General features: G+C 43.2%; 1 protein-coding gene across 3 annotated transcripts in view; it reads left to right on the top strand.

The window, feature by feature from the left end:
- The window catches only part of EYA2 (EYA transcriptional coactivator and phosphatase 2), an 82302-nt gene extending 54648 nt beyond the window's left edge, over positions 1 to 27654 (top strand). For 2 of the 3 annotated variants that reach the window (XM_027646420.1, XM_027646422.1), the window contains 11 exons: positions 1233 to 1300; positions 3260 to 3437; positions 4860 to 4987; positions 5468 to 5551; positions 16696 to 16785; positions 21479 to 21537; positions 22337 to 22497; positions 23457 to 23571; positions 24168 to 24289; positions 24872 to 24972; positions 26795 to 27356. In XM_027646420.1, the coding sequence (XP_027502221.1) occupies positions 1233 to 1300; positions 3260 to 3437; positions 4860 to 4987; positions 5468 to 5551; positions 16696 to 16785; positions 21479 to 21537; positions 22337 to 22497; positions 23457 to 23571; positions 24168 to 24289; positions 24872 to 24972; positions 26795 to 26875 (1187 nt within the window). In that variant the 3' untranslated portion in view covers positions 26876 to 27356. Of the gene's footprint in view, positions 1 to 1232; positions 1301 to 3259; positions 3438 to 4859; positions 4988 to 5467; positions 5552 to 16695; positions 16786 to 21478; positions 21538 to 22336; positions 22498 to 23456; positions 23572 to 24167; positions 24290 to 24871; positions 24973 to 26794 lie in introns of all 3 variants that reach the window. The other variant, XM_027646421.1, reaches the window with a different exon arrangement.

The following is a 27654-nucleotide window of genomic DNA, read 5'->3' as shown; positions in this document are numbered from 1 at the left end:
TCTCTCCCTCTCTCCCTCTCTCCCTCTCTCCCTCTCTCTTTCTCTCTCCCTCTCTCTTTCTCTCTTTCTCGTTTCTTTTTGGCTCGAGATTTATTTCTCAGTGCATTTGCTTTGTAGCTGCACTTGGCAGAGTGGAGTTTGTTCAGCTGTCCATTCCCCAGCTAATCTGGTGTCCTAAAATAAAAACAAGCAAGTGGATCTTTGGGGAATGGTTGCCCCATGAAGACGTGCAGGGCGTCATGTGGTTCAGACAGCCCTGCTCAGAGTCATTTACATGGTGAGAAGCCAGAAAAGAAAAAAAACAAAGGCTGAGGGCCTGAGCAGGGCTCAGTGTGATGGGACATTGAGGTGATGGAATGAAGCCCAGACAAGAGCCCACTGCAGCCATGAAGCACCAAAGTCTTTCACTTTGGTGAAAGTGAAAATGTGAAATTCATGTGAAATGAAAAATTTTGAAATCAACCAGCAGAGAGTAGAGTTAAATCAAGGCTAGAATGTGCCGTGGGTGCGGGATCCAGGGGATTGGGAAGCTTGCAGCTCTCCTACCACTCCCTTGGTGGGAGGCAAAGAAAGACCAGTCCTGGAGATCTCATCTGAACCTTTACTTTTCCCCACGTAAAATGTTTGTGGTAATGCATCCTCTAGCTAAGGAGGCCTGGCTGGACATCAGCTGCTTTGTTTGAGACAAAACAATGTCCATCCTTCCTCTTCCTAATATCCCAGGATGAAGCAAGGTGTTTGCTCCCTGCTGTCCCAGAAATCTCAGAAATATTGTTCTTATGTTTGGAATATCAGCACCACGGAACAAATGTTTCTTCTGAAAATTCCTGGGAACCTGGTCCATAAGGACAGGTACCAGGACATACCTGTGCATGAAAGAGCATGTGTGGGAGGTTCTGTGTGTAATCTGAGGGGTTTTCCTCAGAAGATGATGATAAAAAATACTGTTCTGTTAGTTATTGGAAAAAGGAGTAACTGAATTTTAAATCTGGGCTCAATCCTTGTGTCCCAGCTTTGTTTCCCAGCCCAATAAGCAATGTTTTAGTGTATGTAATGAATGCCTTTCAATCAGCAAACCCCAGAAGAGCCCAAAGTCTTTACAGCCTAAGATTTGTGCCATACTTCTTTCTAGTGATCTGGTACTTAGCTTCCTGTTGGAAATTATTTGTATTAATACATGCTGTTGCTTTAATTGCTGCTGTGTTTTATGACTGTGGTATTCTTTCCCTTAGGCACAACAGGGATTTACCAGGGAGCCAATGGCCTGACAAATTCTGCAGGATTCAGTGCTGTGCATCAGGTATGGTTCAGCATCCATTACTGGCAACCTCCACACTTTATTTTAAACACCTGGAAAATTTGCAGATCAGAGAGATTATTCCAGTGCTCAGATGCATTTAAGGAAGGTATTGTTGTGTATTTTGCTGAAAACCATTCTGCTCTGCTCCCTTGGCCTGTCTGTTTGCTGGACCTGTAGACTCTTGATTAATTTGAAGATGTGTGTCTCAGTGCACACAGAGTGCAGCCCATGCAGGAGGAGGATGCCCCAATGGCCTCTACTGTGCTGCTGTAGCAGTGCCAAGAGTTTCATCATTCTTCTGCCATCTTACAACTTCCAGATATGTTGTCCATCCTCTCCAGGGAGAACTGTTTCTGCAGTCCTGTCGTCTGCTGTCTTGGCACTGTGCAGTAAATACAACAGTTTGAAAGAGGCTTTGGCAGGTCCTGATGAATATTGAACCATGTGAGCTGTCTGTGCACTCCCTCCTTTGAGAACACACCTGTCTGTGGCTTCATGCCTCAGATACCTTGATAAATGTGTGGGTATAAATAAACAGCATGCATGTATACACAAGGCAGATGTTTTCCAGTAGCAAATGGCTCTTCTTGTTTGGCCCAAACAAATGAGTCCACTGTCCCAGAAGATGTGTTTTGGTTGGCCAGTAGTTTTCAGTTCCTTGTTTGTAAGGTGATTGTTGACTTATATTTTCAATGGCAACAGTGGGCAATTCCTTTATTGCTTCAGTTTGGCTAAAAACATCAGCATTTGCTGATAAGAGTGCATGTGATTGAAGCACGGAGGTTACCTAAAAAGGGAAAAAATAATTGGGCTGTTTTCATTATTTTGTGATATTCTGCAAGAGAAAACAATGAAATTATCTCATTGCTTTTGCAGTCTAATTGTTCTTGTGACAACTTGAGTCTTTGTTCTTGAAAGCTCCCTGGTGACTGAAAGTTAATGAAATAGCTGTGTCACAGATAAAGATGTAAGCTGTTAAAGGAGGAAAGTGCTTTTAGTCTTTCTACAGACCATTTATTATTTCATTTTATTTAATACCAGAGGCTAATTATAATTTCTGAGGAAATAAAGACCTTTTGCTGAAAGACAGTGCTCAGAGCATGAACACAGTTCTCTATCTGGAAAAGCAAGTCAGTGGACAAGAGCAGGAGTTGCAATTAAAATGAAAAGAAAGAAATTAACTCTTTCATGCTTTTACTGTCCAGAGATAAATTTTATAATCTATTCCAGTGTCCTGCTTCTCACAGAAAAAAAAAAAAGAAAAGCTACAAAGGTAATGGGTGTGGAGTTTTTTTTGAAGCCTTAAAATCAAGACAAAAGGGTTTTGTGATACCTCAGCTTCCTAAGGTCACTCATACCTTGTATTTTTTGTTCATTTTTCTGTAGGTAGGGAAGATGATTCAGGCATTTAGTTATTGCTGAGATAGTTGGACAGACTGTTGTGAGCATTGTTGCAAAACAATTGCTACTTTCTCTTCATTTCTTTAGTTTAAGAGCTGATTAGAAAATGTTGCTGATCAGGGGAAAATGCAACTTGTTTTGCTCCTTCCCTCACCCAGTTATTCTTTCTGTTCTTGCAGTTTCTTTGGTATTTTGTTGTTTACAGAGATTATGTATTCCAGCATGGAATTCAAAAAGCCACCCTACTTCCCTCTTATATAAAATTGCTAAACTCTGTAACACAGAATGTGTCAGCACTGATAACTAAAATCCTCTGAAAAAAACCAGAACTTGCCAGATTTCTGACCTCCTGTTGATTGGTCAATCACAATAAAACAGGAGTATGTTTGGGAGAAGCAGAAATGTAATTTTTTAAGTGAATGAAATATGGTCCTTTAGTGAAATATTCCTGAACTGTGACTCTCTGAGTCCATAAGTAACCCTGCTTTCGTGGTGCCTGACTCGTTTGAAAGATAAAAACACACGTGTGCCAGTTGGATGTTTCTTTTTTCCTCAAAGGAATATTCATCCTATCCAAGCTTTCCTCAGAGCCAGTACTCCCAGTATTACAGCTCGTCCTACAACTCCCCCTACGTGTCTGCAAACAGCATCAGCCCCTCGGCCATCCCGACCTCCACCTACTCCCTGCAGGAATCGTCCCACAACATCACCAGTCAGAGCACAGACTCCCTCTCTGGTAAGAGCATCCCTTGTGTCTCCAGGCTGGCAGTCTCAGCCACCTGGAGGCATAAATCTTGTTGGTGGAGTTTTTTAAAATAGATGTACTTACATGGGTAACTCAGATTTCCTGGCACTTAACACAGTTCTGCTTGTACAGGGGTTTGGGAAGAGATTCGAACATCCAGGCTCTCTAAAACCATCCTGTGTTGTTTTCATGAGTGTGCAGGGTTTGATCTCTTTTAAAGGTGGTACAGAAAGATAAAACAATTACCTACAAACCTCAGATCAGTACTGAGTACATGGATAGCAGTGAATTCAAACCAAACAGCCACGCTCTGAAAAAGCCCCAGTTTCCTGAATGTCTGATGACTTTTCAGCCCATTTGTCTGTCAAGGTTCATATTCACCTCTTGCAACAACAAGTAATTTGTGCATTCATAAATAAGTACATTAAGAGAAAATCCCTCCTTAAAAAAATCTGCACAAACCATTTGTCTTAGGTTGAAAGTTCAAGGTGTATTCCAAGCAGAATACCACTCAATTTGTGGATGATCACCCAGCACACCCATGGCAGCTCTGCTGGCTTATGAAACAAATCTGAACATCTGTGGTTGCTCTAAAAGAAAAATGACCTAATATTGTTTTTTAAAAAGAAGTGATCACAGACTGCTCTAAAAGCAGTTGGAGGATTTTCCGTTCCTTAGATCTTATCTCAGCCCTTTTGAGAAAGGATGATTTCAAAAAGGCTTGTTAGGCACAATCCCAGCTTCTCTGAAGAAGAAGATGGTTATTCTAGGAAGCTACAGAGGCCACAACTTAGCAAGGTGAAAAGAAAAATATGTTTGAATAGGATTTGTAATGTAAGGTAAGTGAAATCCAGACAACTTTATGAAACTCAAGCTAATCAAAACAAATACTTTATACATGGAAAGTTCACCTTTAACTGTCTCTTCTCAGTTATTTCTAAAATACTGTCCTCTGTGAAATGGAGTAGGACTGTATTTTTAAATATAAGTTGATGTGAAAGTGTATTTTTAATCGTGAGCATTCGTCAAAATTAAAAAAAAAATATTTTCAGAATTTGAATTGATCTTGGATTCTTTTCCCATTGCCTGATTTCTGTCTTTGAAAGGAAGTGGGGAGGGGAAAATTCCAAAAGCTTTTCTTATCAACGAAAATGTGATAAGGTTTTTGAAGCGACACATCCTTTTTAAAATGTTATACATGTGGTCTTGGTGATTTTTGAAATTGCTTTAACAAATCTTAGGGGTTAAAACTTATTTCTCTAACGATGTTCGCTACTGACGTGGAAAGAGTAAGATTTTCTGTTGATGTTTTCACAGTGTTTCTGTTGCTCTCCACTGAAAGATTTCATGCTTTAGTTATAATGACACAGTGCAAAAATTTAAGTTTACAATGGAATTTCTTTTTCCCAATAGGGGAGTATTCAACAACACCAGCAAAAGATGTAGAAACAGAGAGACATCACAGAGGGTCAGATGGCAAAGTACGAGCCCGGTCAAAAAGAAGCAACGATCCTTCCCCTACTGCTGACAGTGAGATCGAGGTAATAACTTGAATTTATATTCCCTTAGTAAATCCAGCAAAGATAAACAGTTGCATCTCATAGCAAATCCCAGAGACAGAATAAAATCCTATAACTGAAACCTGCAGACATAGGTAGTCAAAACAATTCCCTAATTTCCATGTTATCAGCATCTCAGACTGTTCTTCCTGTGTACACTTCTTTTCCTTTGGGCTTTTTCTGAGCCTGCTGTTTTGTTCCCCTGACTTGATGTGCAACGAGGGATTTGTGTGGTTGTTGGGAGAGCAGGCTCTCAGGATGAGCAGCACACACACAGTTCCAAAATTCCTGATGTTTCCCTTTGCCTGCTTTCACAAAGCATCTACAGTCGGCGCTCCAAATGGGCTCGAGATCTTAAAAAGCTCACCAGTCCAACAGGACATATTTGCTGACTGAACCTATTCCTGCAGTTGCTTAATGTGTAACTATATTTCTTCTTTTCCGCCCCATCTGTCATCGCAGCGTGTGTTTGTGTGGGATTTGGATGAGACGATAATTATTTTTCACTCCTTACTCACGGGAACCTTCGCGTCCAGATATGGGAAGGTAAAATTCAATTTTTTTAGCATTACTGCTTGTCCAGCCAAATTGCATCGGGAACTGTGGGGGCAGCTGACGAGGCAGCTTCTCAAACAGGTGCTGCCTCTTTTATTCAGACGTGTTTGTGTAAACGTGTCCTGTGGTATTTCCTCCCAACATGTGAGAATTTAATTTGCCTCCCTTTTCATGTTGCAAGTAGCCCCTCGTTTTTCAAAAAGCTCGTGTTGCTCAGCTGCTGCTGCTGGATGGGGATGGTCTTTCAGTGTCTGTCTTCTGCAAGAAAGAGCATCAGGCAGCCAGACAGCCTGAACTTTAGCCTGAATGAGGTAACACATTTTTTGGTAGACCAGTGTTTTCTTATGAATCTCAGACAACTTTGTGAGAGTGATTTTGTGTTTGTCAGTCTAGGTTGCCATGAAGAACACTGGCTCTGCTTCCCACATAGCTGCTGAAACTCATATTTTTAAGGGGATTTAGGAACCATATCTAGCTGTGCTTACTTTAGATACCCTCCCCCCTTGAAATGCAGGCAATTCCATTTTTTTTGGTAACTCACTCTGTGGCTGAACAGACTGAACTTGGCTGCTAAAGAGAAAACCTCTGGCTTTTGGATTTAGTACCAGGTGCTTCAGTTTCTTCTAAGGTAGCTTTTTATGATAAACACTCAAGTCACTTTGAATTACAGAATGTCAAACACTTTTAAACGGGTGGGAAAAAAGACAATATCATTACCTAATTAGAAGTGGATGACCTAGTTGGCAGCTGTTTCTACACATGGCTTTGAACAGTCAGCTTCATCAGGAGACTGGAAAATAGCCCTGCTTCTCTCAAGAAGGCAGAAATATGATTTGACATCATTTCATGGCTTTACCAGCTGTACTTTTTTACGATGGTTGTAACGAGCTGAACGTGTAATTAGTGAGATAGATTTATTGTTCGCTGTTAGATGTGCGCAGTTGTAAAGGATATAAAATGGTGTTTGTGGTGTGGAAGTCTACTGCAGCACTTGGAATGCTGCTAACACTTCTAACAGCACCCTCTGAAAACCAAGCACGTTGTTTCCAGGCAGGGATTTATTCCGATGGGGCGATTGAAGCGGTTGCTTTTCCCAGGGAATGTGGTGAAGGGGTTGTACCTGTGTAAGCTCAAACCTGCTGCCTGCAGAAACCAGAAAGAATTAGGCAGGATCAGGAAACAATTGTCTGCTTCGGAAAACCTCTGTATAAATCTATAAAATGACAAAACTTCCGTTGGCTGTTTCTTTTATGCCAATTTAAGGAATGATACAAACAGGAATATTTTCTTTTGAGTGAATGAATGAATCACCTTTTACTATTAAGTTACAACAGGCTCCTTGAGAAACTTCTTTAGGTGGATTTTTTTTTTGCAGTTCTTCATTTGTTTCTTCCCTATTAATTCCTCGGGGCTTTCCTGTAAGGGAAATGATTGTGTTATAAAAGTATTATAGTCTGGTGGCTTGATCCAAAGACAACCAGAAGCTTTGGTGGGCTTTGGAACAGACCTTAAACCAAGAGGGAAATACAGCACATTCAGACAGGCTGCCCTGGGACGTGTTAAACAGTAACACAATTCAAAACTATCAGGTACAAGTGAAACAGAGAGTCAGAGGTTAATAATTTCATAATCTCTTACTTCAGTAGCATAGGAAGTGCTAATCTCAAAATAAATTAAGTGTCAAGACCTAAATTCTTATTTTTTTTGTCCATAACTGATCATAAAAGATTCATGTGCCTGTAATTAGACATGCACGTGCTTATAATTAAACCTCACACGTGGAGATCTTGGTTCAGTGTGTCTTCCTCCAGAAAACATATCAGTTTATAGGATCTTGACCATTGCCCTGACCAACATTTATGTCCCAGTGTCATCCTGTGGAGCTGCTGTGCAGGTGCTCAGAGAATTAGTCTATAAAGTTGTTCAAGCTGAAGAATATCACCTCTTTCTGGGGTGATTTTTTTGGGAAGATGGGAGGAGGAACATCAACCACAGCTTCAGAGTTTTGGGTCTAAACTCCTTTGTTCTTTAGTGACAAAATCTCAAATGGTTCTGTGTGTTGCCCCTTCTTTGGTGATGGCAGCAAGAGGGAGCTGTCCAAAAAATAAGGAAAAAAAAAAAAGGAGGGGGCAGAATTCACAAAAAGGATTATCAGTTGTAGTCAAGTATTAACTGTTAATGCATCACTGTATGTTTTCTGACCAGATTTCCTGCGAAAATTCTCTTTTCTTTGGTTTCTGAGGGAAACCAGTGTGGTTCTTGCCATAGATATGGGCTCCTCAGAGCACTGAGAGTTAATCTCAGGTGTTTAGAAAATGCTTTGCCCACAGCATCAGTAGCAGTTAAAACACAAAACTTACTCAAGATTGAAGCATGAATGAAGATCCCAACCTGGGCTGCTCTCCCAGACTCTTTGCTCTGCCCAGGGGTTGCACAGTCCTCTGACATTGGGTCCTAATGTCTTTGCCAGATGGTCCCTGCTTTATAACCTCTGTAGTGGCAGTCAGAGCCTGCACATTCACACTCCTTTTGCTTCTTCCTTGCCCACAGCTGAGTGGGGGCATCCCTGCCCCAACATGGTCCAAGGGATGGGGGCACAAAGCTCTCAAACCCGAGGACATCTCTCCACCCTTGGCTTCTCAGCAGGAAGCCTTCTGACAAGAAAAAGCAAACCCCCCCCAAAAGCTCCAGAGGCAGTTAACCCTGGGTATTATGTTCAGGAGGGTTTATAAGACCTCTTCTGCAGGGCTCTGCTCCCACCATGACTGCAGAATATTTACCATGTGCTCAGAGACCACAGCAGGTGTAGACCATTATAGATTATCCTGCTGTCCATCCAGACTTTTTAGTCCCTTCAGGTGTGCAGAATAGAGCTCCTCAGGGAGGTGGCTGCAGTCTTTACTGTGTCTGCAGGGATCTGCCCCCCAAATCACTCACTAAACATAGTGGGAGAAATGGCTCAAAATCCATAACAAGCTGCTGGGCTTTCCCACAAGTTGGGTAAAAGTCAAGGGACTTGTTTGAAGCAGGTAGGTGAACACAGAAAGATTCTCTTGGTGATATTAATTCAGAAAAAATATAAAGAGATTGCATGCATTCCTGTGCCAAAGTCATGAGCCTGTTCCTCTTTCCCTGAGATATTGCAAGTTTATTCCATAATCTGTGTTGTCTAAGCCATAAAAAACTTCTGCATCTCTTTCAGTCTGAGAAATTTGAAGTATTGATACGTTCTCACAATTTTTGAGGGATTAGCATCCTTGAAAAGGGGGCACAGGGTGTGTTGCATTCCCTAACTGGGAGGTGTGTGTGAAGGTAATACCTTTCCTTAGTATTTTGTGTTGTTCCCAGAACGTGTTCTGCTGTGGCTGTGTGTTGGTGTACGCTTCTTGGGATTGTAGTGTCCAAATGAATTGTGAGCAAAATAAAATCTGGAGTTAAAATTCATCCCTACATGCGAGAAAAATACTCTGAAATCCTGGAACCAAATCACAAGGATTTTATCTTAGCCTGAACTTACGGAACTGAATGCATAGGACAGTGTAAATTCTTGAATTGTGTTGGATCAGTACTTTGACAATGTCTTCTGATATCTGGGAGTTCAGATCTATAAAATTCCCTTTAAGAACCATAGCAATTTCTGAGATGCCCAGTTGAGGACAGGACATAAACATGATTTTCTAGCATTTAAGCAAATGCCATAGCTGCTCTGTGCTGGCTGTCTGTGAACTGGCCTGTCTTGTTATGATTTTATGGTTCTAGGAAACCTTATTCCTCAACAGTTTCACTGGCAGTTGTATGTTCTTAAAAAGTTTTCCTTTAAATGAATTATAATTTCCAATTTTTAAAAAAAAAAAAAAAGTCATTGAAAAGTTCCTCCTTGGCTCTACTGGAGATCCTTGTAAAACCCTACATTTGATTTTTTTAATTTCATCTTTTTTCCCCTGCTTTCACTGAATCCCTCAAGGAGCTTGTGCTTTTCCCTGCTTTGTTCTCTCACAGGACCCTAAAGCCAGGACCTGAGTGAAACACCGTGGGGATTTAATCAAATCTGATGGTGATTCATGCTTCTAATGGCCGAGTCTGTCCTTTACTACTTTACAAACTGAGAAGGAATAAAACCCCATTTTATTGCTCGGCTGTTAAAAACTATTTGTAGAAGTTGCTAAGGTTCAAATCAAAAGGGGCCTCCCTTGAGAACTATTAGTTAATTCTAAGTGCCATGGAGTCGCTTTTTTCCTTCTTCTCTCGCTTGAGATGTGGCCTTATATCATGACTGCTGTTCAAACATCTGAGAGTTTTCCATTCCTTTGACAAACATGAGCCAAAGTGCTTAAGGACATCTGTTTATTTTATTTCTTTAATGAGAAAACCTTCCAATTTCTTACTGGCTCAGCTGTGTTTATTTACATTTTGTTAGTCATATGTGTGGGGCACCTTGGGACGTTAAAAACCTGCAGAGGCCTATGCTGAGGGCTGCTCGCAGGCATCCTGGTCAGAAAGGCAGAATAAGCCCTTCCTAAGGAAAACACAGTCCTTGGAACTCCATAAAATAGATTTTCAAAACAAATAGAGCCTAATTCACTCAGTAGATCATGGATTAAGTCAAGATGAATACAATTTGGAAAGGATTTTCTGAGGAAGTCGGAGATTTTTTTACCCACTGGAGGCTAAACCTTGTGTTTAATGCCTTTTTAAGTTAAATTAAAAAAGCATTCAATCACTGCAGATAATAAAGAAGTCTGTTACTTTAGACATGCTGCTATATCAATTATTTAGCTCATTATTGGAGAGGAGGGAGGGGGTGAATAATTCCAGCCATCTGATTGTTTCAAACGTGTATTTCGGGAGCGGGGGTCTGTGTTTGTCATCTGTGCTGGCTGATGAGAAGCAGCAGCAGGAACATCCCCAGCAGATCCCAGCAGGTTGGGGGTGGGCATGAAAGGTGCTGGGAGCTCCTGGGGATGGAACCTCTTGTTCTGCAGCTTAGGAGAGCAGGGGGATTTCTGAGCAAAGTGCACGTGTGGCATTTGGAACCATTAAAGGATCATTTTGGACATAAAGTAACGTGTCAGGAACAATGCTGGGTTATTAAACAAGCAGGAGGAAAGGCAACCTGCTTTCCAGTTGAGGGAAAAAGGGTTTAAAAAAAAAAAAAAAAAAAAGCCAAAGGGAACTGACTTGTTTTAGAAGTTGCATGAGCCAAATGTGCCGTTGTGCTGAGGGTTCCACTCCAGGATATGTTTCTCCACCAAGCTTTCCAGGAGTTTTGGGGTTTTCACAGAGCTATCAGGGACTTTCATATCGAAATGCAGTGATTTTCCTGTGTGGAGGGGAAGGAAATGAAGACCAGTCTGGTTTGAATTCCACTCCCTCTTCTGAAACTTATGCCGTGTATAGTACAAAGAAATTATTTTTGGTCATGAACCTTTTGTTGCCATTTATCCTCAAGCATCATGGCCCAGCTTTTAACCTGTATTTAAGTACAATACTACCATGAGACTGGAATCCATTTTGGATTTTATGAGTTCAGACATGGGATAAATCATTGTAGTTGTTGCTGCCTGTCCCTAAGCATAGTTCCTTTAGAGAAGGAGGAGAACCTTTTCAACCTCCATGTGCTCTTGAATGGGAGGGTTTAGTGACCTGCATTCCCATTTGCTTATTGGAATAATTTCCAAGGTGAAGTCCCCATCCATATGTGAACAGATACCTGACAGTAAAGAGAGTCCTTCAATAAATATTGGAAGCACTCCTTAAATCACAGTAAGGGTGAATAGGAAAAGGTGTCTGGAGAAAAGGGGTTAAATTATTTGCTCTCCATCTAGCACAGACTTTTCACATACCTGTGGATACTATTAATTTAAATTCAGTAGGTTGTCTAATAAACCTGGATATATCAGTATTTGGGGAACAATATCTTCATTTGGGGGGGGGGGGAAGTTTGGACCCTGAAAAGCTGAGTGATTCTATTTGAAAAGGGATGATCCTTTTTTAAAGAAGCCTGAAGTGTAGTCCCTTAGGTGAATCACTTCTGAAAATGGGTTTTAGCTCCTGAGCTACTTTCATTACTTAAAACAATTTTTCTCACAAATACCCACTCCCTTGCTGGAAAAGCTCTGAGAGGCTCAGTCTGGCTCTGTGTTATTAAAAAGATAAAATTGCAAGCTAAGCTACTTAAGTGTAGTTAGTGAAAGAGCTAAATGTGTTTTCTTCCTCAAAAAGACATGGACTTACTTGAACTAGAACTGATACACATGGTTAATATCCCATTATTATGGGAAAGTCTTGTTCATGCTTCAGGTTTTGATCAAGGTGTAAAATGTTACAGTAAAAGAATGGTTATTCTCACAGACCTTTTTTTGTTCAAACATGTGACCCTGGTATTTGTATCTTTGCTTTTTTGATTATTAGTATAATTTTTATACTACAACCAAGCTGGTCCACTTTCCAGGAGTTTCCAAGTAATTAAACCCAATTAAAACTATTAAATTCCTTCTTTTGGTGACAACTTCATTATTAACAGCTAACCATAAGGAGGAGATTTAACTTGGAAAGCCCTTGATTGTGTACTAATCCGTCTCTCACCTCTGGCTGACACCTGTGGCAGGTAAACCCTATAGAATAGGAGTCTGATGAATACTCTTAATTTATACTTTCTTCCTTGTAGAAAAGTAATTATTTGCTCACGGCATAAATAGGTATTTGGCAGGGATTTAAAAAGAGTGATTAGTTTAAAATACCGGGGCTTTATTTGGTGGGGTTTTTTTAAGGGAAGTGATGGTGTCTGAATCCAAGATCCACGCTCGGAATGACTTTGTCCTGACAATTTGAATGTCGAGTTAATTGTCACGTTGCTGAATGGAGGCAGAGCCAGACAACAAGCTGAGTTGTTCTGCATCTCAGAGGAGCCAGTTTTGCCCCTTTGCTAATGGCCTGCAAGTCTGAACAGGGTACCTGCAAGGCAGAGGCTTGGAATGGGCTTTGGATCCAGGATTGGAGGCAGGAGTGACTTGCACTTGAGAGATTGCCAGAGATAAGATGCTTCCCTCTTCCTTCCCAAATTACAGTGTGCAGGAGGGGAGTGCTGGCTGTGGACAGGCAGCCAACTGGATTAGTGGTGGCTGCAGGTGTTAACAAATACATGTCTTTTTAATGCATATTCTAGGGCAAGTATAAGCAGTTTGTGAAGTCTCTGTGTTTCAGGAGATCAGTGGGAAGAATGTTTTAAGAGGGAGCCTTTTGGGAGGGTGCTGGTGCTGGAGTCTGAGGTGTGACTGCAGCAGTGCAGGCTTCTGGGCAGGGTAGCTCCTGGAAAAGGATCTAGAGACCAACACAGTCCATTTTGGAATGTGCTGGCAGCTGTTTGTACCCTAATTTGGGTGTGCATGCATGTCCTGCATCCCCTTTGCTCTGCTAAAATACAGGCCAGTCAGAGTTTCTCGTGGTGAAACTTTCCCCACTGCTGTCATGGGGGAATATTTGTTCTTTGCTCGCCTCCAGTTTTTGTGGAAATCATCTTTAAGCACAGACAAGCTGAAGGCTTTTCAGCAAGCTCCTTTTAGACATCTTCTGTTATATTGTTACTTGAAATGAGGGGTCAAAATGGAAACGGAAACAGAAATTAATTTTGGGCGAGGTGCTGTCAGCTCAGAGGACATACTTGAATTCAAACTGTAATTTTTAAAAAAACTCACTTCACGTGCACAGAACTACTTCAAGGATTAGAAGCAGTGCATGCAGCTGGCCAACTTAAAACCAACACTGGGAGCAAACGTGTCATCTCGTGCCATTGGGATGTGAAAGAAAAAGTCCCTCTTGGTGAACTGGATACTTTTTTCTTCCTTCACAGTATGTGCCACAGGCTTCTGTTGCCCATGTTTTCCTCTAGTTAGGACTGTTTGCTGAATAGGCAGCAAAATTACCCCAAAACAAGCAGAAATTATGCTGCTCTCAAGGTGTGGCCACTGGCAGCAGTAGGCAGTAGCCCATCAGGCCTCAGCTGAAAGTCACAGATGAGACAGAAACAGCAGAGATGTGTCCAAGGATGCTCTTCAGGGCAAACATTTTTTATGGAAGATGTTGAAAAAGGACTTACCTTGCTTTTTCCACATTTTGATCCTTCGTTGTTTATAAAGGAGTAGCAGGGATTGGAGGCTTTTTAGCTCTGAGTTCCTCAAGATGTGCCCTAAGGAGAACAGGGCAGCTGTGAGACTGTGGCTCCTGTTCTGCAGAAGGGAAGGGTGCATTGAGAAGGGGGGATATGATGAGTCTCTTCAAGAATGAATAGTCCAGGATGAGCACTGGTGCTTATCCCCCCCACCAGTGGGGAGCAGCTGTTCCAGCTGTGCACTGGAGGGTCAGGAATGCCTGGTCATGTCTGAGCACCAGAGGTTCATGCTGAAAGTTTGGAGCTGTTTAATTTTGACCCCAAGGGAAGCCCCAGCATTGGTGCAGGGCAGAGGTGGGGATACACTGTGCTGCTGCAAGTTTTATTTACAGAAGGAGTTTATTGCCTGTTTTCCATCCCTGCCTCTCATTGTCCCTGTTTGTGAGAGCATGACTCGTGGATTAGCAGAGGGAGAGCCTCGCTCTTCTAGAGTTACTAAACAAGCACTGGGGGGGGAGTTTTTAGATTAATCTGTTTTCACTGTAAAAAGTGGTTCCTGGAGGAGATTTGGTTTCAAGCTGTCTGTGGTCCTTGGGCTTCACATGCATCAGGAAACACTGGCTGGATCTGTTAGCCAGGAAGCTTGTTCCCAGAGCTCCAGGGCATACTTTTCCTACGGAAGGACATGTTAGCAGGGACCATTGGTACAAATGTGGCAACTTCAGGCTGCTCTGCTGAACTCACACTGCTCCAGCGTGGGCAGTAGCATCCCCAGCAGCACAGGGATGTCCTTTAGTGGCACAGGATTTCTGTCTTTACTCAGTGATGGTACAACCTGTGCCACAGTGGGGTCCAAGTCTGGGACTGGTGCTTCTAGATGCTGCAGTAATGCAAATAAATAATGGCTTGAGGAACCCTGGCCTGGTGCCTCTAGACACCTCTGGCATACTGGGAGTGCTGATTGGCTTTTTATCAGCCTCTTTAAGACTTGGAAGCCTGCCTTGCTGGGGAGGAAATGTCCATACTGTGAGAGCAGAGATGCCAAATCATTTCCCCAGATGACTTCCCCTCTGGGTGGTAAAATGCATTTTTCTGCATTTTGTTTTCATTCCATCATATTCTGTATCTCAAGAGAAAGATTCCCCCCCCCCCCCCCCATCTACAGTTTGGTTTCCATATTGTTTAGTTTAAGTGAAGGTAACTTCATACACTGTGGAAATGTTTCCCACTCCCCATTAGTGATTAATACCAATAAAGCTAAAGACAAAGCTTAGAGGATAAATGACAGGTACCAACCAGTGAGATTTCCTGAAAGAGTTTTAAAGGCTTAATGATCCTTGAAATGTATAAAAATAAATTGCTTCATTAAAAACTATTTTACAAAATAATTTCTTCCTAGCAGCGTATTTTCTTCAGAACAGTTCCCTGGTGTAACTACACCTGGGTAGTAAAATTTGATTCAGTGCTGTTTGCATGGGGCCACAGTGAGATTCCCTGGTTACTCCTGTGTCCCTGTGCCTTGTCAGGGGAGCAGCTTTGGGGCTTAAAATTAGAGCCACGTTCAAGGCAAGTCTGGTGAATTTTTTTCCTATTTTTACCCAGAGGAGACAGTGCCCTTCTTTCTGGGGCAGCAACAGGCATGTTCAAACGTGAGTGACAGAGCTTTTCTTTAATGGGCACAGTGCTTGTGAGTCACACACATGGCTAAAACCACAGCCATTCTGCTCTAATTAAAGAGAACTACACCAGGAATGCGTAATAATTAGGTTACTGTGTAATACACCCTCCATGTCAACAGCCTCTGCCACAAAGGTTGATTGAAATGTGCTCAGCCTCCCAACATTGTGCTCCCTGTTAGAGCTCCTCAGTTAATTCATTACTGTCCTGTCATACAATAACAGGACTCCACAGAAATCTGCAGAAAATTAGAGACTTACATAGAAATCTGCCCTGCTTTAGCGTGGCTTGTGACTTCAGTAGAGGAAAACCACCCACTTGAACATAAAGATGAGAGATCCCCAACCTAATGAAGAGGAATTAACAAAAAAAACCTGTTGTGGGAATGCCTTTTTTTTTTTTTCCCCCAAGTTGTCTGTTGTTGTTTAGCTGGAACAGGCACAATGCTTTTGAGCTGTGAGTGTTTATCAAATTGACCACAGACTATTTTTGCTTATGTTTTTGAAGTATTTAACGAATAAGAAAATGTACTGCTGGTAACCTTGTTTGCTTCAGTGTGTTTCTGTGCTCTTGGTGTGGGTTTGGAAGAAGAGTCAGTTGTTTGGGGGCAGGAAAGTGGCAGAGTGAGCAAACTGGCAGAGTCAGGAGCATTGGATGCATTGCCATTTCTGACACTGGCTGGATGGACAGATGAACCCATCCTGCATTTTCATGTGCTGTGTCTTGTCTTTTTTTACTATTTCTGAGCAATGCAGTTACTTGGGTGTAACTGCCATTACATCTGCAGTGGTGGCTCTGCAGGCTTGCTGTCCTGAGCAGCAATAGTCATACTGGACAAGGATTTTATTGTGTTGTAATTGGGTTTGCATGGTAGGATGGGGTTGTTGTAGCTCTGCTGGTGCTGTTTAGTAAGTAGGCAGCTTCAGTGGGGATGAAATGACTGGTTTGAAGGACAGTGCAGGAAAGGATCACCCTCTGTGCACCCTGTTGCTTGTAACTATCCCCAAACCGTTCACTAATGATGGAAACCAATTTTTTTGTCTAGCCTACTGAAGCAATTCCTACATAGTTTCAGGTGTTTAAAGGATATTTATATCATCTGAATTATGTGGGCTATTATTGGTCAGGGTGGGTTATAGACATCCTTCAAAGAACAGGATTTGTTTATCTAAGGAGAGCAAAAGAAAGAATGTGAAAATCATGTTAATGTTAAGATACACTTGGGAAATCAAATTACTTTAATAAATGTGTCTTTAGAAACAGGAATATGTTTGCTTTAAGATCTCCCACCTCCATCCCCAAAAAGAGAAAATCAAAGTGAGTGGAAAAAAATCTGATTTTCCCCCACCAGGACACCACGACGTCTGTGAGGATTGGTCTCATGATGGAAGAAATGATCTTCAACCTTGCAGATACACATCTGTTCTTTAATGACCTGGAGGTATGTAGCTGCTTATTTTATTTAACATATCTCTCTCTCTCTCTAATCATTTGCATGTGATCTACAAACTTGGTTTTTTTGGCCAAGAAGTTTTTATTTTTGACCCTGAAGAAATAGGCCTTAGGTGGCTTGTTGGAAGCATTCGCACTGGGTCCCTTTGACATCTTCAGTCTGTTAAGGAATTTTTTTGCTAAATACACGCTAGCAGTGATGGCTTTTGGCAGGTTTAGTGAATCTAATAATGAGGACGTTGCTGCTGCTTCTCCTGAAATTTGCTATTTAATAATTTTATTAAGGTAAATTAGCGTAGATCCTATGGGACAGGTAGCAATTAGCTGTGAGCCAATGCAGAGGTTTTAAAAATGGTCCTGTTCTTGGGGAAGCTCTGTTGCACACACAGGCAGAGTAGGAGGTCTGCTCAAGCTCAGGCACACTGCAGGATGAAACTGGGGGAGTTGCAACATAAAAGACCAAGGAGAAGAATCCTTACACCTGACTGTCTCTTATACGAAGCAAAAATCCTTTTGAATAGGTTGTAAAATTCGAGCAAAGTGATGCTTGCAAAGTTCTGCCACCAGCTGAGAAGCAGCTGTAGAGCAGTGATGGAAATCTGTTCACATTTGCAATCAGTAGAGCCCAAATGGGTCAGTACAGAGCGAGGTGGGGCCTGTGCTGGGCACCTTGGAGTCACAATTCTGCTTGGAGGCATTTGGAGGGCAAAAAAAAAAATCTGGCACCCCTGGGCAGACTTCTGTGGTCTTCTGTTTTGTTTTTTTTTCACTTGAAAAAGGAAGAATTTGTTGCTGTGCCAGATGAAAGGAGAGAACTTTTTCTCTGCCTGATGAGTTCAGCAAGAATTTCTGGTTCCTTCACTGCTTAATTACACTGTGGACCTCTGTGTTATGGGAGGTACAACCTTTCCTGCCACCTGGCTCCTCACAGTCCTGAGGTTTCACTTGCTGAGAATTTTTATTTCCTTTCAAAGACAAGTAGTGGGTAGCACATGAACTGACAGATTTTTCTTCTTTCAACTTTTTTCAGAGAGGGAGTTTGTGATGAGGGCACAGCAAGTACAAAGCGAAAAAAAAATCCTTCTCTTAGGGAGAAAGAAAAGAGAGTTTCTCTTTGGGAGCCCAGGGCAGTAATATAAGTATGATAATACTTAATATACAACCACCACCCATCAGATCTCAACATGTGATGCAGCAAAGCTCCATGTCCTGCACAAAACCACCCTCCAGAAACCCATTGCCTATCCAGACTTCTGCAAGAATTACCAGTTTTAAAACAACTTTTCTTCACTTACTGCTCTAAAACTTTAAATGAAGCAGCAAATTGTCTGGCCTCAGTCAAGTTGTGCACATTTATCAGTTGGTTACAGGTTTGGGCACTGGTGGTTTGGTTTTAGCTGAGCCTTTTCAATAAAAAATTGAGAGATGACAGAGAATTCAAGAGAAGTAAATGTTCCTTACAGAATTTCACTTTTTCAAAAAAAAGTCATTTCAGTTTGGAAGAATTTACAGTGACAGAGTCATCCAGAGTTACTCACCCTACTCCTTCAGTTAGGATGATGAATAAAAGTTGGGTTTGGGTCTTCCCAAAGTGATAGTTAAGAATGATACATCACTGAGTTCTAGGCTTAAAAAGAGTGCAGTGAATATTTTCTTAAAAACAAACAAACAAAAGAATTGGTAAAAAACAGCACAGGAGCAGATTCAGTTGAAGACCCCCAAGCATTACCATATACATTAGCACCATCATGTGGTGTAATGCTGGCCTGTACCAGACAAAACAAGCTAAAACTGCCCAGGGCTGAAACCATTTCTGACCATCTTCTGTGCTGGGACAGAGTGTAAGAGGCTGTGACTGAGGAAGCAGCAGGAGAGCTGCCCATTTGAGACCAGAGCAAGAGTTCTTTTACCAGGCAACAGTAAACATAGTGAACGTTTCTCTGGCACAAATCCAGAGCCAGGGTTGGGGTAGCTGGGGGGTCCAGCAGAGTTAACTAACAGAGCATGGCTGGCCTTGGTCCTGACATGGAACCAGGGGAAGAAGTGGAGGAGATGCTACCCATCCCCTCCAGAGAGTGCTGGTAAATCTCAGGTGGTAAATCACAGGGAAGTTAAAATGCAAACTCTGGACTTTCCAGGGTTGTGCTTTTTCTCCCAGATACCTTTTGTTCACAGTATGTTGATGGCTAAAGAATAGCACCTTCCCCCCCCCCAATCCCTCTGGAGATGTTATTGACTGACACTCTGGGAAACAGGTATTAAGGACAGGAGGACTGACAAGGGGATGAGGAATTAACAGACAAGGGGATTGGTGTGTTTACAGTTACTGCCTTCCAGAGTCATCCCTGGAGGTTTTGTGTTGTGGGAACTGTTACACCCCCCCACACACCTAATGAGGGGTGAAAGCTCCACTGATCAGTGAATCCCTGAGATGATTCAAAATCTCTGGCACAGTCCTGATACGCAAACAGAACCTGTGTGTGCTCATTGGTTGTTTTCATGTGTGCATGAGACATACCTTGAGAGTATTCAGAGGGAGTGTGAGGGAGAACAGCAGCAGCTCTTCCATGTATCCTCAGGAACAGCCTGTATTTCACAGGGAGGCAGCAGAGGCTCTCTCCAAGCCAGCATTGCCATTTCCAAGCTGAATTAGCTCAGGCTCCTTTACACGTGGGTAGGAGGGTCTGGTCCCACCTGCAGGCAGGTTATGTAGCACCCAGAGATATCCCAGCAGTCAGAATAGTTCAGTGCCCAGAGCTGTGAGGGTTGACTGAGGTCTTGCATGTTTGACTCAGTTACAGGCTGGATATGCCACACTCTGAGATCCCAGAGTATCAATTCAGAACATCAGTGAATGTGCAAACTGGGATGTGTCCCCATCACAGACCTCCACTGGAACAATCTGGACCTTCCCTTCAGCAGCCCAGATACCCTGCCTTGACTCCCTGCTCCCCAAGATTTCAAGGAAATTCTGCAAGAATGAAAAATTGGTCTTGTAGCCAAGTAGTAAAACATGGTGCACATTCTTGCTGCAGCCAGTTCCCTGAGTTCCCCCCAGGAACAGGAGAGGCTCAGCCAGAGGACTATGAGGTAGCGTCTCACCGAGTGTCATGGTATTTTATTAAGTTAGAAATGTGATAGCTACTGTTGTCACACTTCAGTGTACAGAACAATTCATTCACAAATGAGAAAAACAGATCCCTCCACAAATGCCTTTCCCCTGACTTAATGCCCTGCATTGTACAACCAAAGTGGAGTGGGCTCCATCACTGTTATCCCAGCGTGGTTCACAGCAGCTATTGGGAGGGGGGCTTAAAAATTTAGGGGTTGGAAAAGAGAGAGAGAGAGAGAGGTGCCAGCAGAGATCTGCTGTTCAGCTGCTTGACTCCAGTTATGTACAGAAAGATACACTCCAGTGGTAGGTTGATAAGAAGGCTGATGAGATGAGAAAAAGATAGAATTGTGTGTCTTTTTGAGAATTATCTAAAATAAATGGTGCAGAAAATCTTATCATTATGGACAAAAACTATCTGTCATGGTTTGCCACTGATAGCAAGTTTGGTTACTTGTTTGGGGATTTATTCTTTTTTTTGAAAGGGGCTGGTTTAAAGTAATTCATCAAACTCACAATTGTTTAAGGAAGGTAAAACAAATTCTGTGGTTTGCAGAACACTGGAGTGGTGAAGAATTACTATACCTTGGTTAGGTGCAGTTGTTCTGATTTCAGAGTCCTGTTTGTACCAAGTGCAACACCTTTCAACCTCTGTTGAAAAATCAACCAGAACAAAAGGTAGTGTTCATCAACTTGCAGGCTTTGTGTTGTGTTCTCACCCCCGAGGGCCTTGGAGAGAGGAGAGTTAAGGTGGTGGGGGAACCTTCCTGATTTTTCTCTTTCTGATCTTAATGCTAAGACTAGGAAATAGACCAAAGGAATAACATTTCTTACGTTTTTGAGGCAGGGCCTCCACCATTCAAACAGTGAAGAATTTGGGGAGATAAGATCAGAGTACAAACTCCATGCAGGCTGAGCTCCAAGTGCATGTTCTGGTTGAATACCCTGTGCCCAGATTCCTTCATTGCTGACACACAGTATTCCTGAAACGTGTCTGTGGCTGGGGCAGTGAAAGGATGCTGCCTCCAGTGCTTCAGCCCAGCTCCCCTGCACATCAGAGGAAGCTCAACCCCCTCAGAACAACCTGGGAAAAAACCAGCAGGACAGGACAGGCGGCTCTGGAAGTTTCCCTGGGACGGATCTTCTCCCCCTGTAATTATGTGGGCACACACCTCCTGTCTGAGGCAGTATTCTCACAGGGGGAAAGGCTGCCAAAATTCTGCCTTATCATGCATACAGAGTTGAAAAAAACCCACAGCTTTCCTGGCTGAAACACAAGCATCTCTCTCCCTCCTGTCTGCAAAGGAAGGAGTTCTGCTTACTGTGTTTTTCAAGAGCCGTTGTGCCCTTAGATAACAGCAGATCTCTCACAAACATTCTCTGTCTATTCATATTTTGTGCTGTGTGATGCTTGTCCCTAGCAGTTAACTGGCTAGACTATGCCAGACAGCACTAGCAACATGTAAGATTTTATCTCCTTAATATTAAAGTAGTTTTGCATTATGTTATTTCCCTTTTCTTTTTCAAAACATTTACTCACTGCTTGTATTTATTTTCATACTCTTCTCAGGACTGTGACCAGATCCACATAGATGATGTATCCTCAGATGATAACGGTCAGGATCTAAGGTATGGGGTCTCTGGGCTGGCAGCTGCAGGTCTGGTAGACCCCAGCTGTTTGCAGATAGTGGGGTGCTGGTCAGTGATTCTCAAACGTGCACTCTCATCCCCTCCCTGGCCCTGTGCTGTCTGCCTTTATCAAGCCCACAGAAGCACAGAATCCCCTTTCTGACATTATTGTGCCTGTGCCTTCTGACTGTCCTGAGCTTTGAACCACTCTGGGAAATACATCTAAATTAGGGTAGGTTGAACACCACACCAGTTTCTTATATGGTTTGACCAGACAGCTCTCACAGAGGTGGCCAGAGTGTTTCAAAACCATATTGAAAGGTTTCCCACTGCCCAATCTGCAGTGAATGGGCTTAGCAGTGAGGAGTTGGACTTTGCTGTGCCAGAGAGTTCCACTGGTAGGAACTCGTCCCAAACCTGCACCAAACATTACTGTTACCTGTGTAAGTCAGGCCATCCTGTTCACAGAAACTGCTTCTGTACAATTCCATGTACCTTTCCCAAAGTGTTGCCTTCAGAGTCATGGGACAAGAATGAAATGTGCAGAACTCTCATGAAGCCTTGTCATTTGTGGTTTTATGGACGGTTTATTGTGAGAAATGGGTGCAGAAAAAGAACATTTTTTTAGATCTGTGCTATTAATTGTGCCAAAGATGAACTTCAGTTCTGTACAGCATGTCCTGTGTGTGTCTCTGCTGCCACTTGTCTCCACTTTTCTTTTCAGTTGTTTCCCCTCCCTGCTGGCGCTGTACAGCCTGTAATTACACTGACCTCTCCCCTTCCCTCCTCCCTCTCCCAGCACGTATAACTTCTCTGCAGATGGCTTCCACAGCTCCACTGCCAGTGCAAACCTGTGCCTGGGCTCGGGAGTCCACGGGGGAGTTGACTGGATGAGGAAATTGGCCTTTCGCTACCGTCGGGTGAAAGAGATGTACAACACCTACAAAAACAACGTGGGGGGTGAGTGGCTGTGGCCAGGACACCAGCCTGCCTTTCATCTCCCCAAAAACTTGTGACCCCGTAGGGACCTCTGTGGAGGAGGTGTAGGGAGCCTCACAATAAAAATGCTTCACAGGGAGCCGAGGAAGTGTTTCCTCAGTCATCCTTTAATACGGTTCCGTGCAGGGTTTGCAGGAGACACACTAAAATACCCGGTTTGGTGGTGTGAGAAGGACTCAAGTTGGAAGTGTGGGGCTTTATTTTGTGATTTATTTGGCAGGAAAAGCAACCTTCTCTGACTTTCCAGAATGTTTAGTAAGCAAGCAAACAGTTAAAAACTAAATATGCTTGTTTTTCCACAGAACACGTGGCTGGTCTCTGTCTCAAGCATTCTTGTATCAAAACTGCTTGTTTGTTTGTAACTCCTCCCCAAAACAATACCACCAGGTATCAGGATGCCCTGGGTTCCTTCATCTCACTTAGTCACAGACAGCTCTTCCAAGAGCCTGCTCTGATTTTCTTTCAGAACATCAGTGCAGCTGTCTGACTAGAAGGAGAAAGAAGCAAAACTTTGAGTATCACCACAGCCTGTTTTTTGGTTGGAGGACAAGCCTACCCACACGTCCTGGTAATGGGACGTGGCTTTTCAGGAGAATCCAAACCATCCTGGCCTCAGGTGTCTCTCTGCCCAGGTCCCTGCCCACATTACACCCTCTTGCTCACTTCCCATAGAAGCTTTATGCTCACTCCAAGAAAGGTGTTCCAGGGAGGTCCTGCAGCCTTGGTTGGCTGAACCTCTCCCCAGAGAAGCTGAGCTGCTGCAGCCTGGGAACGTGTGGCAGGGCACAGAGGGAAGCAGCCGGCACCGGGAGCGAGGGATGGGCACTGGGAGAGTTCTGAGCACAGACTTTGGCATTCTGCTTACAAATCCATGCAGTTCCCTTTCTGTGCTTCTGCAAAGATGCTTTCCCTGCCCACAGGTTTAATAGGAGCTCCTAAGAGGGAAACCTGGCTGCAGTTGAGAGCAGAACTGGAGGCGCTGACTGATCTCTGGCTCACACACGCTCTGAAGGCGCTGAACTTGATACATTCCCGGTAAGAGCAGCTCAAAGAATTGCCTGCAGGTTTGATCCAGGAGCTCCTCTTGCTTCCCTTGTTTTCCCCCTCTAAACAAATCGGGACACATTTGTAGGACTTTGCCGGCCAAGCCTGTGGGAGGCCAGACTGCACATGTTTGCCAGGCTGGAATTGTCAAGGGTTGGGGTGAGCTTGGGTTGAAAAACAGTCCTTTTCCTTGCCTTTTCCTTGGCTCTCTCATCTGTGGCAGCATTTTTGTGTGAGCAGATGTACAAAGGAGGAAAGGGAGAAAAGAGACCTTCTGTCCCTGAATCCCTTCACTCAAAGAACCCTGCTCAGACATTACTACTTGGTGTCTGATTTCCCACCAGCCCTGGCAAGTGTTCAGTAAGGCTGCATCACTGCTCCTGGTTTGGTTTATGTTTTTTCATTCTGCTAAGCTGATCAAAAGGCATTTCTGGTACTCACATTATCTGCCTCTGGCTGCATAATCCCCAATTCCCCATTGGCTTGGGAACTTCCAGTGTCAGGAAAGGTTTGCTTCCTACCATCTTTCAATCCAGAGTGAAAGAGAGAAACACAGATTGCCACTTCTAATAACTTTTGTTTTCCAGGCCCAACTGTGTGAATGTGTTGGTCACCACAACTCAGCTTATACCAGCTCTTGCTAAAGTGCTTCTCTATGGACTGGGCACTGTCTTCCCCATTGAAAACATTTACAGTGCAACAAAAACAGGTAAGAGCAAACTGACTTAGGCCTCACCAAAGATAGGCTGAAATTTTGTCCCTAAGTCAGGCACAGCCACCCAACCTGATCACAGCAAGCAACGTGTGAGGTTTAGTTTTAGCTCCATATTTACAGATCTCTAATTCACATCCTGACTCCTACACTTAGGCTAGTACAGACTGGAAAAAAAAAATAATTCCAGGTGTCTCCAAGGAGGAGTGAGCCTGATATATAGATACACACCCACCCTATGGAGCATTGACTGCATGTGGGATGTTCAGCTGCACCCAGCTCAAGGAAGTCTGGTTGTACCTGTTACAGAAACACTGTCTGGATCCTCTTACATCAGAGTCACAAAGCTCATGGAAAACTGGCAGCACTTGGAAGTGCTTGGCTGATAAAGAAAATACGAGGTAACTGTCCTGACATGGAGAGAGTCCCCCTCAGGTGGAGATTCAGCTAGGTTCCAATTTCAAAAAAAACCATGGAATGTAGCAGTTAGGTCACAACTCCAGGTCCAGCTCCTGAATGTCAGCTCTGCCTGCAGTATGTGTGCAGATCAAAAAATGTGTCTTCTCTTGTGTTGCTTAGGGAAAGAGAGCTGCTTTGAAAGGATAATGCAGAGGTTCGGAAGGAAAGCCGTGTACATTGTAATAGGAGATGGTGTTGAAGAGGAACAAGGAGCAAAAAAGGTACAGTCTGTGAATGCCACTTATTTGGCTTGACAGGGACAGGAACACAATTTGTTAATGGCAAACATTATTTTCAAGATGTCTTTGTGCATCCTGGGTCCTGTTCTCCTGAAATGTGATAGAGCTGCGTTTGCTTTGGGAGCTTTGCACGAGAGCTGGGATGCAGGAACTGACTGGATGCAGGAACTGACTGCATGAGCCCCATCTTCAGCAAACTAGTTGATTTTTAATGGTGTAGCTCATGTGATGTGCAAAATATTATATCACAGGAACTCAGCTTATACAGCTGAACCTTGTGCTGCAGGACCTGGTATCACATTCTGACTGAAGATCCTGCAAAGGCTTTTCAAGCAAATTTGAGCTTTTTTGTTGCATAAAGCCCAGGAACAAAGGGATCCCAGCAAATAAGGTGATGGGCACATGTTCTATCCCCAGGTTGCCTCCAAGGCAGCAGAAACCCTGTTTTTCATAGTGTATTTCCCCTGGCCAATGGAAGCAACAATATCTGGAGCCACCTTGGAAAACTGCCTAAAATTGCAGGTGGTTCTGTAGTTCATGAAGGGTTAAGGAGCTGTCAGGGAAGAGTCCAAAATGCATGACTGGGTTGAAGTGATAATGGCCTGCTGCTTGTGACAGCTCAGTGCCACACTTCAAAGGCAGTGGGTCAGTGAGCAGGACTCCATCAAAGGCTGCAGGGGCTCTCTGCCTCCATGGGCAAGTGGAAGGTTCACCAGTCTCCTGTGCCAGGATTCCAAGAGCCTCTTGCTCCTGTCTCCTGGCTAAGCAGCTCTCCCATTAGTAGAGCACATTCTTTGCTGGGCTGTCTCCTCCTTTGATTGATGACACTCACTAATCAAAGCTTCTATACACCTGAGTTATATACAGGAAAAAAAAAACAAACAAGGAAGGGAGGGGACAGGCAGAGGCCTTTCCCTGTTTTGCCAGCACTGATAATATCTCCACTTTTGTGGGTCATTTTTCTTCACCTGTCTAATGAGTGATAAATCTGTAACTGCTGGACAACAGGAGTAGCTGGGAGGCCAAGTTTTCTTCTGGTTTAAGAAAGAAAAATAGATAATTTAATGGAAGGAGTTTAATAGCAACCAGGGGAGGCAGAAGGAAATAACTTTTCCCCTTAAAGTAAAATTGCAGAGCAGTGGATTTCAGTCACTTCAGCTGTCTGGGTTTGCTTGCTCTCTCTAAACACACTGATAAATAGCTTGAAGGAAACATTTATTTACTGATAGGCAGCATACCAGAAGGAAGCTTATTTAAAAATTAGAGGAGTATAAATAGACACTCTGTAACATAAACATCTCGAAGCATTGGAGGTTTTTTTGTACACAAGTAGGTACAATTGGAAAAGGCACATCTCCATCAGTCATGTATGTAGGAAGTATATGTTCTCTGAAGCTTTGTGGAAGCTGTTAATCCAGAAGCAGTGTGGTTACAGGTGAATTCTTAGTGCTGAAAGAGTCTTAGGAGTGTTATTCCCATGTTGAAAGGGACTTAGTGCTGTGAGAACATTCAGAAAGTGAGCCCACATCCTCCATCATTTGTGAGGCAGGAGACTCCTAAATTGTGAATATGTCTTCCTGTCTGCAGGAGACACAGCTCAGCAAAGAGACACTTCCCACTCCCTCCCTCTGTCCCTTCCCTCCCCTCTCAGATGAGCCCCCTTGCCTGTGGCACCGTGACAGCCTGGTGGCCAAGTACAAAGCTCTGTTCCTGAGGGTGCAAACTAAGAAAAAGTTGTTTTCATCTCACTATTATACAAAAACAAAACAAAACAAAAAATTCCCCTCTCTTGGTTTCACTCTAGCACAACATGCCATTCTGGAGAATCTCTTGTCACGCTGACCTGGAAGCTCTTCGGCACGCCTTGGAACTTGAATATTTGTAGCAGACCCCAACATCTTAGCACTGGGAGGGCTTCACTCAGACTATTACAGCGGTTCCACCTATTCCTCATCATTTCCTCAGTAAAAAAAAAAAATCCCACAGCAACTGCAGTTTTTCTTTTTTTTGAAGGAGAACCCTTTCAGTGGAAGCCTTTAAGAACTTGCAGCCAAAGAACATTGTCTCAAGTCCTCCTTCCTTTGGACAGAGGAAAAACCTTCTGATCAGTCGCTGGGATGCTGCAGTTGCTGGCTAAGTTGGAGGCACAGAGCTCTAATGGCCTTTTTGCCATCAACAACAAATGCTACAAGTCTGGGTGTCCCTGTCAGCTTTCTTGGTTTTGAAAGGGGAGGAGGACACAGCAAGGAGTCTCTGCACAGTCCATCACATCACACGGGACCTTCTGAAAATAGGAGTGAAACTGTTGATTTTTTTTTTTTGCTATTTTTTTAATTTATGAACTAATCTCATTACTCTGGTATTAAGCTCTGTACCTGTGTTTTTAATCTGGCTTTTCAGGGTGGGTGGGTGGGTGGGGAAAGTCTTACTGTTCTAAATTAATAGTTCGTTTCTCCAGAACAAACTCTGGGGAAGAATCATATTGTGTACATGAGTAGTCAGGACACATGGTACTGTTGGTGAGAACTGTAGCTGTTTTTGAACCTTGCCAAGGTGGTATGAGGACTGTGCACGTGTCTACACAGTGCCTTATACTGCTGTCTTGGGGTGGGGGAAAAAGTACCTTGTGATGAGTGAAAGGCATTAAATAAAAACATGTTTACA

This window comes from Corapipo altera, unplaced genomic scaffold (genome assembly GCF_003945725.1).
Source record: "Corapipo altera isolate COAL_440 unplaced genomic scaffold, ASM394572v1 64, whole genome shotgun sequence".
Taxonomy (NCBI): Eukaryota; Metazoa; Chordata; class Aves; order Passeriformes; family Pipridae; genus Corapipo; species Corapipo altera.
Note: the sequence above shows the minus strand (reverse complement) of the source record. Positions and strands in the feature narration are given on the sequence as shown.